Raw genomic sequence first — 12,624 nt, 5'->3', positions numbered from 1 at the left:
AATTGTCTTGAAAATAGAAATGTAAATGAAATCAGAAATGTTAGAGCTAATAATTGTTTTACTTTGCTGTTCTTAAATGTACACACTCAAAAGGAATCAAATATGTGTTTTGAGCGAAGCCTGGGGAGATGAAATAGAGTTCTAGGTCTACTCCTTTCACCAGTCTCATCCCATTCTGAAAGACAAGTTGCTCTACATATTTGAGTCTCAGCTCCTGCATTTGAAAAACAGGGATAATAATAAAATCTACATAGTATTGCAGTAGGAATTAGGTGAGATGATGTATACAAAGCACGTAGTCTGCCGTGTAATAGATACTAATTCTTACTGTTTTTGCTATCACATCACCAGTCTCACTGTGCTGCAACGCCCACTAAAATCGTTCCAGCAGTGCTGCCATTTCCCCAGGACTCATCCATACTGATTATGACGACAGTCCCACTTCCCCAGTAATTAACTCTGTCCTGTTTTGAAATCATATTTGTCTGTCCTTTGTTGTTTGTCTGGCTGTTCTTGGGTCTTGGCTTTTCAGCCCTATCTTGTTTGAAGGGAGACAAAAATACTGTTTCTGCTTTTAGCCGCCACTACTTTATCTTGACCAAACCCTGATCCTCAACACCCCCTAGCTACGTGGGCCACCCGATACAGGCAGACCTCACTTTATTGTGCTTCACTTTATTGTGCTTCGCAGATACTGTGTTTTTTACAAATTGGAGTTTTGTGGCAACCCTGCGTTAAGCAAGTCTGTCAGCACCACTTTTCCAACAGCATTTGCTCACTTTGTGTCTCTGCGTCACATTTTGGTAATTCTTGCAATATTTCAAACATTTTCATTATTATTATATTTGTTATGGTGATCTGTGATCAGTGATCTTTGATGTAACTATTGGAATTGGGGGGGGTCCACAGACCACGCGCATATAAGATGGCAAACTTAATGATGAATATTGAGTGTTCTGACTGCTCCACCAACAGGATATTCCCCGTCTCTCTCCCTCTCCTCAGGCCTCCCTATTCCCTGAGACACAACAGTATTGAAATCAGGCCAGTTAATAGCCCTACTGTGGCTTCTAAGTGTTCAAGTGAAAGGAAGAGTCACATGTCTCTCACTTTAAATCAAAAGCTAGAAATGATTAAGCTTAGTGAGGAAGGCATGTTGAAAGCTGAGACAGGCTGAAAGATAGGCCTCTTACACCAAACAGTTAGCCAAGTTGTGAATGCAAGGGAAAAGTTCTTGAAGGAAATAAAAAGTGCTAATTCAGTGAGCACACAAATGATAAGAAAGTGAAACAGCTTTATTGCTGATGTGGAGAAAGTGTCAGTGGTCTGGATAGAAGATCAAACCAGCCACAACATCCCCTTAAACCAAAGCCTAATCCAAGCAAAGCCCTGATTCTATTCAATGTTATGAAGGCTGAGAGAGGTGAGGAAGCTGCAGAAGAAAAGTCTGAAGCCAGCAGAGGTTGGTTCATGAGGTTTGCAGAAAGAAGCCGTCTCCATAACATCAAAGTGCCAGGTGACGCAGCAAGTGCTGATGTAGAAGGTGCAGCAAGTTATCCAGAGGATCTAGCTGAGATAATTCATGATGGTAGCTACACTAAACAACAGATTTTCAATGTAGATGAAACAGCCTTCTATTGGAAGAAGAGACCCCCTAGGACTTCCATAGCTAGAGAGGAGAAGTCAATGCCTGGCTTCAAAGCTTCAAAGCACAGGCTGACTCTCTTGTTAGGGGCTAATGCAGCTGGTGACTCAAAGTTGAAGCCAGTGCTCTTTTACCATTGTGAAAATCCCAGGGCCCTTAGGAATTACGCTAAATCTACTCTACATGCGCTCTATAAATGGAATAACAAAGCCTGGCTGACAGCACATCTGTTTACAACATGGTTCACTGGATATTTTAAGCCCACTGTTGAGGCCTACTGCTCAGAAAAAGATTCCTTTTAAAGTATGACTGCCCATTGACAATGCACCTAGTCAGTCAAGAGCTCTGATGGAGATGTATAACGAGATTAATGTTGTTTTCACGCCTGCTAACACAACATCCATTCCTCAGCCTGTGGATCAAGGAGTAATTTAGACTTTCAAGTCGTATTATTTAAGAAATACACTTCATAAAGCTACAGCTACCATAGATAGTGATTCCTGTGGTGGATCTGGGCAGAGTCAGTCAAAAACCTTCTGGAAAGGATTCACCATTCTAGATGCCATTAAGAACATTCATGATTCCTAGGAAGGGGTCCAAATGTCAACATTCACAGGAGTTTGGAAGAAGTTGATTCCAATCATCACGGATGACTTTGAGGGGTTCAAGGCTTAAGTGGAGGAAGCAGCTGCAGATGTGGTGGAAAAAGCAAGAGAACTAGAACTAGAAGTGGAGCCTGAAGATGTGACTGAATCGTTGCAATCCCATGACAAAACCTTAACAAACAAGGAGTTGCTTCTTATGGATGAGACAAAAAAGTGGTTTCTTAAGATGGAATGTACTCCTAGTGAAGATGCTGTGAAGATGGTCAAAATGACAACCAGGGATTGGAATGTGACATAAACTTAGTTGATAAAGCAGCGGCAGGGTTTGAGAGGATTGACTCCAATTTTGAAAGAAGTTCTCCTGTGGGTAAAATGCTATCAAACAGCATTGCATGTTACATACAGAGAAATCATTCATGAAAGGGAGTCAGTCGATGCAGCAAACGTCACTTTTGTCTAATTTTAAGTAATTGCCACACCCACCCAGCCTTCAGCCACCACCCTGATCAGTCAGCAGCCATCGACGTCAAGGCAAGACCCTCCACTAACAGAAAGGTTACAATTCGCTGAAGGCTCAGATGATGGTTAGCATTTTTTATCTCCAAAATATTTTTAAATTAAGGTATGTACTGTGATTTTTTTAGACATAATGCTATTGCACATTTAGTAGACTACAGTATAGTGTGGCTCGCTTTATTGCAGTTGAACCAAACCTGCTATATCTCCGAGGTATGCCTGTACTTTTTCGGTCCCCTCTTTTGCCCATCTTCTCTCTGGATTTATGAGAAATAGCCACACTAAGGCTTCTAAGAGCTAGTTTCAGGTGTTTTAGTCACGGTTTTTGTTTTTTTTTTTTTAATCCTCTTCCTGAACCACCTGACATGCAGGAACAGCGGAAGTCATTAACACTCATTTTTATTTTTCAGGAAAAAGAATTCATGTTTTTAGCAGAACATCGAATCAGAATGATCCAGAAAGATAGTTAAGTTTTATTATACTTAGAGCAATGTGCAGGCAGTGACTCAGTTTATTACAGGACACACTATGAAATGTGACAAAGGGCTGTATTACTGTTAGATAACCTTTGAGCTTCTTATCATGTCCGCCAGCCAGCAAGTTACTGACACTGCAGTTTGTGAAGCCTGGCAATGCCAAGACTGTGAACAACTAGATCTAAGGTCACAAAAGAATAATATGTACCTAATTTGTCATGGACACGGCTCTCGTTTTGATAAATTTCCACAGCGATTTTGCTCAGAATCTTTTTGATTAAGAAATCCTTCTTCTAAAGAAGAGAAACTTGTCCTCATCCAGCTGCATCTTCCTTTTTCGTTCTTCCCCATTCCTTGTGATGCCTGGTGGATTATTTTTCCTTTGTGGTTGGCGGGCGTGGGGGGGGAGGCAGGATTTCTTGCCATGATCTGCAAGTGTCCAGCTCTCTGCAATTTTTCTTCTAACTCTGTAAAAACATTTCTTTTAACTGAGGAAACCGGCAAATGAACACTGGCAACCATTACTTCTAAGACTGCTGTTGCGTTGCCACCTACTTCAGAATGCTCCATCCACAAGGATTTTTGTAATATGAGTTTCATACTTAAATACACAAATTTCAGGGTAAAACTTGACTGTTGAAAACCTATTTATTGTTATGGAGAATTATTATTCACTTCAAGCCCAATGAGGAGTGACTTGGGGACAAATTGCATGAGCTAGGCATTTTTGATGATAATTTATAAATATACATTTGTCGCTAGGGTGTCATTCTTACTGAAACATCACTCCTCTCTTTTATAATCCATGAAAAGGAGGGGAGGATGAGTGAAATTCGGAGTTTTTCTTTTTTATTGAGCCCTTTCTTTTCACTTTAGGACAAGAACTGTGTCTCTTCCACACATAGTAGGCACTCAAAGCATAGTTATTGAATGAATGTTGGATACTATGAATGGAAGTGATGTGTTCGATGGTTATAGAATGTCAGTTGTCTTTGCTTTCTGGACGACGTGGAAAGTGACGAGATACCCCTGTCTACAGGAGGAGGGGCCAAAGAATTCTAGTCCTCTGATAGGTGATTTCACCTGGCTGGAGGACCTTCTCATCACAGGAAATTGTATGCCTACTCCAACTGGCACTGATCGTTGACCGCTGATGCTTGGAATGGACAGTGCAGTATCTTCACCCTGAGGAAGGGAAAACACAGCAGCCTGTCCTTACCTAGGTCTCTGGGACTACAACCCCCCGACTTCCACTCCCAGCATTGGGCCTGTAGTGGTACATTTTGACATTTGACAGTGGCATGCACAATGACAAAGTACTTTCAAGTGATGACAGTGGGATCTACAGTATTGAAATGCTACTTTACTTTTCTTTATAAACTCCACCTATTTGAAATTATCTAATAAACCATCAGTGAACCCTGGCAAAATCTGTACTCACTCCTAATTCCTAAGGTATGAAAATGAGTACTTTCCTCCATCCATTTGAAAAAATAACTATTCAATAAATACAAGAAAAATCACATGTGTACATTCCCTTCCTTCCTTCCTCCCTTCCTCCCTCCCTTCCTCCCTTCTTCCCTTCCTTCCCTCTTTCCTTCTCTTTCTTCTGATAGATCCCATTCAAAATCTACCTTGGGCTGCTGTCTGAGTAACTTTGCCTACAGCATTAGTCCATCCATTCTTCCATCCAGTTGTTTGTTCCATCACCCAGCTACCATCCAATCATCCATCCACCCATTCATCCATCCATCTATTAATTCATCATCCAGCCAACCAGTCATTGATCTACATTCATTGATCCATCCATTTATCTGTCTAACTAGCTAGCCAGCTACTCATATGTCTGTCCATCCAACTCTAAGCACATTAGTTGAGTGCCTGCTCTATGCTGTCAGCTGTTTTACAAAATATCTTTTAATTTGGAGTTGTCCGATTAGTTCCTCCTGAGAGATTCAGGTCAAAAGAATTTGGTGATGGGGTAGGGCAGGAACACAGAACACAGAATTTTATTTTTAGAATATCTTCTCGGTGCATCACATCTAGAGGCACTTGTCAGTTTGTCTCATTGTTGGTGATATTCACCAAATTTCTCCCTTTACAAAAAATCAAATGTCTCTTTATAATTAGTACATTGCTGGTAGGAGTGTTACATTGAGACCCTGTGAGTATCCTATTCCTTAATCATCTCCCACTCAGTGGTTTAGTATCCATTGAGGAGCCTCATCAGAATCAATTATTATTATATGGTGATTTTCTGTTTCTGTTGCACCTTCTATATTGGTTGTCATTCTTTTGTAAACAAGAGCTCTTTCTTTTCTCTGCCTTCCTCCACCATATTCTTTAAAGCACTTTGAAATGAGCTCTCATGTAGGACTAATAGGAAACTCTACCTTGATCATCTTTGGGGCATCTTCACCACCTCCTCACCCACTAGAAATTCACTAAGTTTCTAAGGGACTTCCACAGCGGTGGAAGTCCATCCTGGTCACCACAGCAATGTCCACCATCCCAGCCGTGTGATCCACTCAGGTCTGCCTCTTTGGAGTTTCTACAGATTTCTGGGACAAGAGAATCTTTGACAAGTCTGGGAGCCTCATGCCTAACATCATGCCTCCATGGTGCTCCAACATCTAACTTGTGATAATCCTGATGGAAACTCTTCTGCCCTCTGATTGCCTAGAGGTACTCACATCTCTTCTCCCTCTACCTCTATAATATCAAGCACAATTGGCTCAGTGTCTTGGCCTTTCACAAAAGACAGGAAGAATGTTTGAATTCAAAGCTACATTTTTCCACACTCCAGGGAAAGATTAAGGATCTGGTTACCACTTGGATTGGGGTAGCAGCGTCTTTAAAGGGTCTGAGAATGAATAACTTAAAAATTTACCTGTTAAATAGAATTTTTTGGAATGACCTGGGATTATAGCTATGAGTTGTAATTAGTAAAATGTGTTCTGAGTTCCAAAAACCTGACTTAACAAATGAATACAACTATTTTGTAATGAGTAGAGCCAAGGAATGATACCTGCAGTTTACAATGGTTACATCCTTTCTACAAAGTAATGTGAGTTTGCTTCTTGGTATCTCATTTCAACCTAATTTTTACCTAACATTTGCAGACCATTAATTTGTCAAATCTTGTGAGAGGAATTTATTACTTTTTTAAATTCAATTTTTGTGAAGTTGTTCTCCTAGAGCTAAATTTTTTAACTTGCCAATTTACCATATATTTTCCTCACATTCCTTCATGCAGTTTGTGTGTGTGAATGTACATATGTATATGTGTGTGTATACAAACATATTCATCATATAAGTATATATATTCATTCATATACATATATATATATATATATATATATATATATATATATATATATATATATATATATATGATCCAGGCAGAGTTCTGATCTTGATAGCATCTTTTCACCTCATCAACTCTTTATGATCTTTGATATTTATTTGAAAATACACAATGTCATCCATTTTCCCCATCATTCTAAGGTTCCTCTTACCTTTCCTGATCTCCATGTTTGTACAGAAGACCATCCTTTCTCTTCCTAGATCCCAATCATTCTTTTTATGTGCATTTAGGGAGAACAAAGGACCATCTGAAATGGAAGACACTGAAGATAAATGGGAAAACACAATCACAATTGAAAATGGCATCCCCTGCGATCCCCTGGACATGAAGGGAGGGCACGTTAATGATGCCTTTGTGACAGAGGATGAGCGGCTCACCCCCCTCTGAAGGGCTGCTGTTTTGTTTCCCCCTGAAACTCAACACTTGTTTCTGTGCAACTGCTGAACATCACAATTCATTGAGGGAAGATTATATATTTTGTTTCACGATTCTTCTTTTGTAAGATATTTTGAATGTGCATGAAATTGAAAGGCAATGAATTATACCCATGAAGACCGTTGGAATAATAAGCTGTTGACTATCCAAAATATTCTAAAATATTTCTCTGACAGCACAGTGTGTAAGTGTAGTCATGTGGCATTTGTAGTTACTGATTTTAAAATGCATTAGTATTTAAGTATTTCCAGCAATAAGGTCAGGCCAGTATATATATATCACACTTTAAAGACCTAAGAAAAAATATTTTTCCAGTGGAGAATGCCTATAATATGGAGTCCAAATCATTGAAAATGGATCCTTTTTGAATATCATTTATATCACTCTGTATATGACAAGATAAGCAAGAATAACAAGTAATTACTGTAAATGGGTTGGATAAAAATGGGCGTGTTGATATACAAGGTGGAATTTGATCCTGTTATCATACCAACAGTTGCTTATATATATTTTCTGACTATCATTCTCTAATAGGGCATCTCTATTCATTGATTATTTCTGCAGTTTGTAGGAGTACAATCTATGCTAACTTAATAAAGTGCTAATCATCTCTTTTTAAGTGACTGATTGTAGCCTGCAATTTATTTTCACACTGTGGAACATAGTAAGCCTAATTTTTATGTTATGTTTAATCTGCTCTCCAGTCCTAGAAATGAATTATTTTTGTTGTGTGTATCCCTGCTTGAAGACTGTAGTTTTTAGACTTGATCTTACTTTCAGATAGGCCATGTATCATTCTAAATTCTAATAATAATTATTATACATGTATTAATAGAAGGAAAATATGCAGCTCAATCTCCCACTGCTATCACCCATAGTTGGTGTTCCGGCGGTAGTCTCTGACTCACTTCCCTGCCTCCAGTGGATACAAACTCTGAGAGGGGTAGTGGAATGCAGAAGGTTTATTGGGGAGTGCTCTCAGGAGATATACCTGTAAGAAGTGAGGAAGACACGTGTGGTAGACAGACACTAAGGTGTCTGTCATCTCCTGATGTTCACGCCTTCATGTAACCCTCTCTCCGTGAGTGCGAAGGGGACCTATGACTTGCTTCTAATGAATAGAATACAGCAAAGCTGGTGAGATATCACTCCTGCAGTTAATTTATATGATATCTGAGTCTGTCTTGCTAGCAAACTTGTTCCAGAGACTCTCCTTGCTGGCTTGATTAAGTAAGTGGCCATGTTGGGAAAGCGCAAATGAAACTGTGAGCAGGTTCTAGGAATTGCTGGTGGCCTCTCAGCACCAAAGACAGCCTCCAGCCAATAGCCAGCAAGAAGCTAGGATCCTCAGTCCTACAACCACAAGGAAATGAATTCTGTCAACAACTGAAGTGAGTTCGGAAGTAGATTTTTCCCCAGTCAAATCTCTAGATGAGAATGTAGTCTGGCCAACACTTTGATTGCAGCCTGAGCAGAGGATCCAGTTGAGCTGTGCCCAGACTCCTGACCCATGGACGTTGTGAGATGATAAATGTGTGTTTTTTAGGCCACTAAGTTTGTGCTAAAGCATTATGCAGCCATAGGAAACTAACAGAGTAGGATTAAGCAGAGGGAGAAGTAACCAGAAACATGGTTACAACAAAGGCCTCAGCCAATCCTTCAGGGATCTTAGGAGCTGAGGTTGTCCCTGATTGAGATAATGTGGCTGGGCCTTTGTATCTCTCCATTAGCCGGTTACGGTCATGGGTGCTCTCTGGGAAAGGGTCTGCCCTTGGAAAGGGCAGTTCCCTGTGGCTGAGGGCAATTCCCACTGAAGGACTCAGCCACGAACCTTCAAAAGCCATTATTTCCAGAAGCTGGGGATGGGTATGTGGGCCCTAAAGAGGGGGCCTGGGTGGACCCCCAGGATATCCACGACACCTTCGCCAGTCATTTGGCTGCAATGTAGATTGAATGAATATCCAAAATGCAAACCTGATTCTGTTGGTTCCTCACATAAAAGCTTTTAAAAATGGTTTCTTATTCTCTTTAGGATAAAGCCAGACTCCTTAACACGGGGCCTGCTGTGGTTTGACCCCCACCTTCTTCTCTAACTTCATCTCTCACACTTCCCCCCTTCTGTTTCTCTGTCTCTCTCTCTTTCATCCAATCCTAATAGATCTCTCACTTCCAGGCCTTTGAACAAGCTGTTGCCTCTGCCTGGAACACTCTGCCCCATCTTCCAGCCACTCTTCCAGCTTGTCCTAGAGTTTCTCTCACTTAAACCTCTCATCCTCCTAGTTGTCTTCGGTGGGCCTCCAGGCTGTGTGCTCCTAGACTGCCCAGATAATGATACTCATCTTGTTGTACTAGAATTATATTACACTTAAATGTGCTTTTGTCGAAAAAGGAGACCACAAAGGCAAGAGTGCCCTGGGGCCCACGTAAGTCTTGTAATACAGCCTTGTCTCCATAAAGGTTTTCATAACTCACTTCATTTTCTTCCCACCTCTAACCAGATAGAATTAACCACTGCTTTGTAACCTCACCATATCTATACATCTTTTCAGTTATAACAATCACAATATTTTATTTTGACTATTTGTTTATATACCTTCACACTAAATGTAATATTCGTAGAGGCAGTGTTCAAGTCACTTAGCATACTGCCTTGTCTTCCTATTTCCTTCCCTTTCTGTCTTCATTCTTTCTTTCCTTTATTCTATAATGGTGAGCAAAACCGAAAACAGTCGCTGCCCTCATGGAGCTGAAAGTCTACATAGTCAGAACTCAATAAATGTGTGCTAATAAACAAGCAAATGAGACGGTGGCTGTCACAAGGCCATAGTCTTCTACCTTCTGGGAGCAAAGCCTGGCCCCTCTCTGTACGTGGAGGAGCTTGAATTGGTGGCTGCAAATTTTTTGACTTGGGCACCATTTTGACTTGGGAGCTATGTACTCTTTAACGTTATTAGGGCTTCCTTATTTTTAGGAGAGGAATGAGATTTCAGTTGGTTTACTAAAGAACCATTTTCTATCTTACATCCTCTTGAGTTGTATACTCCAGAATACGGTGGCCTTGCATATATAATTGGTGAAACATCATCTGAATTCAATCAGTGTGCACTAGCAGGCATCATCCAAGACATGCATTCTCAAGAGGGTGGAAATTGTTCTTGGTGGGGAGAAAAAAATTTCAGTATTACAATGGTTTATAATCCTCCAAAGGACCACAGTATGTAAACAGATGAAAAGTGTATCTATGGTATTAAAATTTCCTGGGTGAGCTATTAGGAGATGTCTGAAAAGTCTCAATAATGGAAAAAAAAAAAAGATTGAGAAACACCGATCCTAGATAAGCTTCTTATTTTGAAGGCATGGGATGGACCAATTTGATCATTAGATCATTTTCTTCACTGTTTATCCTGAAGGGGAGGGGATCTGTTCCATTGGCAAAGATCTGCTCCACTAAATATCCTTGTTGAGGAAGTTTTCCATGCTAGCAGAGATGAGCTGTAAACTTGACAGTCAATATAACAGCAAAATAGAGCTTATGTCTCCTGCCCACTGGCTTTGACAAACACTCTGGGTAATTAGAGGGCAGTCAATCATCAACCATACCTTTCATTTTAAAAATAATGATCCTGTAATGTTCCACAAGGGAACACATTGCGAGGTGATATGTACTGGAACTAAAATGCTGTAAAGCGAGTGGAAATATAGCTGTCACTCCAGTCTCCAAGTCCTTAGCAAAAACTATGATGAAACTGGAAAGACAGACGCATCTGAAAACCAAGTCACTGCAGAAACAATGAGCTGGGATGGTGATATCTGGACTTGTTTCACAGAAGAAATGTAAATGCAGGTAGATTTTGGGTTTGGAGGTGTAGTTTCATCTACCATGTTTTCCACAAGGACTAACCAATACAAAACATCACTATATAAAAGAATGCAGTGAATTGTTGCATTTAGAATGATACATGATCAGATTCCAGATATTAGTATCACCAAGTGAAGTATGCACATTTATCATCCCTGGATAAGGAACAAGGAATAGGACAGAACACAGGTGAAGAACCAGAAAGAGTATAAAATCCCTCAAAGTCCAAATTCCCAGTCCTTATTTCAAAGTTATGGAGCCCCTGAACATAGTATTTTATTTCCCACTTTACATCTTGTTTTGTTTCATAAAAAATATTGCATGTCTAGTTACCTCAATTACACAAGCAAATGCATGGAAGTTTTTCCTTCTTTCCTACTAACTTTCCTTTGGCCCTTCCTTCCTCCCTCCCTCCCTCCCTTCCTTCCTTCCTTCCTTCTTGCCTGAAGAATTTATTTAGTGGAGGCAGTCTGTGTAAGATAAGATGCTAGGTTCAGGAAATATAAACAGAATTTCCTAAAAGGGACCTGTTCATAATTTATGACAAGATTCAGTTTATTACCAAGAATACCATTCTGTTTTAGGAAATTTTGGTTTGAATGAATGAATAATTTCTAGTTGTTATTTATTGAGTTATTTTGCTCTTTATTTTCACAGCACTGGTTGAAAATGGATTTTATATTAGTTATGGGCAGAGACTATGAGCCAATTTATAAAGCACAGCGTTAGTCTCTTCTTTATTATAACACATTAGGGGCAGTAGTAGGATACAAATAGTTGGTACAAGTCTTTATCATGGTACTGGGCAGTAGGGGAGAGTTTGGCCAGTAAAGAAATGACAACTGTGTCCCTAGATGTAATTTTTCTGTAGTTACTCCTTGATATTGCTTATATTTTTTGAAAATTAGTGAACATATGACAATAATATGGGTGTGGGGTGTTGGGTGAAGGGAGAGATCTAATCAGATGCAGAGAAAGTGATCCTAGGTTTGTTTGTTTGTTTGTTTGTTTTTTCCCAAGTGTCTGATGTCTTTTGGCCCAATCTGAAAGTAGGTTCCCAGAACAACAGGGCTAGGTCATATCCAAGACCATCGGAAAGGGTAGAACAAGAGCTCCTGGGCCTGGTGTAGAACAAAGGTGAGCACTAGCCACCATGGGCAGGCAGGCCTAGAAGGTGCCATTGTCAGGTGCCTTGCTGCAGTGAACAAGTGGCCCCTTTTGCAAAACTTAGCAAAAGTTCAGTTAAGACTCATGTTAATCACTCCTGGATTCCATTTGTCCTCCTCCACCATAATTAGTGAACAGTGAATCAGGGTGGCAATATTCAGTTTGTATCAGGGTAGCATTTGAAAACTTAGGAGGTTGAACCAGATCAAATTGCTGCTATGCAATCATTTTTGACCTACAGAAATGGCAATTTCCTATACTTCAAGCTGTTAGTTCACTACTCAATTCTTTGGAATTTAGGAGAGATGTTCCCCATGTAAATATGTCACATGTGGTAAGACAGCCTTCAGGCCAGTTCACAGGAGCATATTAACCCATGATGTAGCTGAAATGTTGTATATTTATGATGTACAATATTAGAAGACAAACTGTTATAATGCCAGCGATTTAATGGAAACAAACAACAAAAAAAGAAGACTAATAAGAACCATCTTTGATTGTATTTTATTGTCAGTGCTTGAGGAAAAGCAGGTTTTAATGGAACAATAAGGAAG

At 40.0% G+C, this 12,624-nt stretch overlaps 1 protein-coding gene across 9 annotated transcripts in view; it reads left to right on the top strand.

Moving 5' to 3' along the window:
• Positions 1–12,624, top strand: part of CLTRN (collectrin, amino acid transport regulator) — a 67,606-nt gene that overhangs the window by 38,442 nt on the left and 16,540 nt on the right. For 4 of the 9 annotated variants that reach the window (XM_082447309.1, XM_082447308.1, XM_082447307.1 and 1 more), the window contains one exon: positions 6,840–7,663. The exons of 1 other annotated variant lie outside the window; for it this stretch is intronic. In XM_082447309.1, the coding sequence (XP_082303435.1) occupies positions 6,840–6,996 (157 nt within the window). In that variant the 3' untranslated portion in view covers positions 6,997–7,663. Of the gene's footprint in view, positions 1–4,281; positions 5,928–6,839; positions 7,664–12,624 lie in introns of those variants that run through there. 4 more of the 9 variants (XR_014258926.1, XM_082447306.1, XM_082447305.1 and 1 more) reach the window with 3 other exon arrangements.

This window comes from Balaenoptera physalus (genome assembly GCF_965194825.1).
Source record: "Balaenoptera physalus genome assembly, chromosome: X".
In the NCBI taxonomy this organism is placed as follows: domain Eukaryota; kingdom Metazoa; phylum Chordata; class Mammalia; order Artiodactyla; family Balaenopteridae; genus Balaenoptera; species Balaenoptera physalus.
The sequence above is the reverse complement of the archived record's forward strand: the minus strand, read 5'-3'. Positions and strand labels throughout refer to the sequence as shown.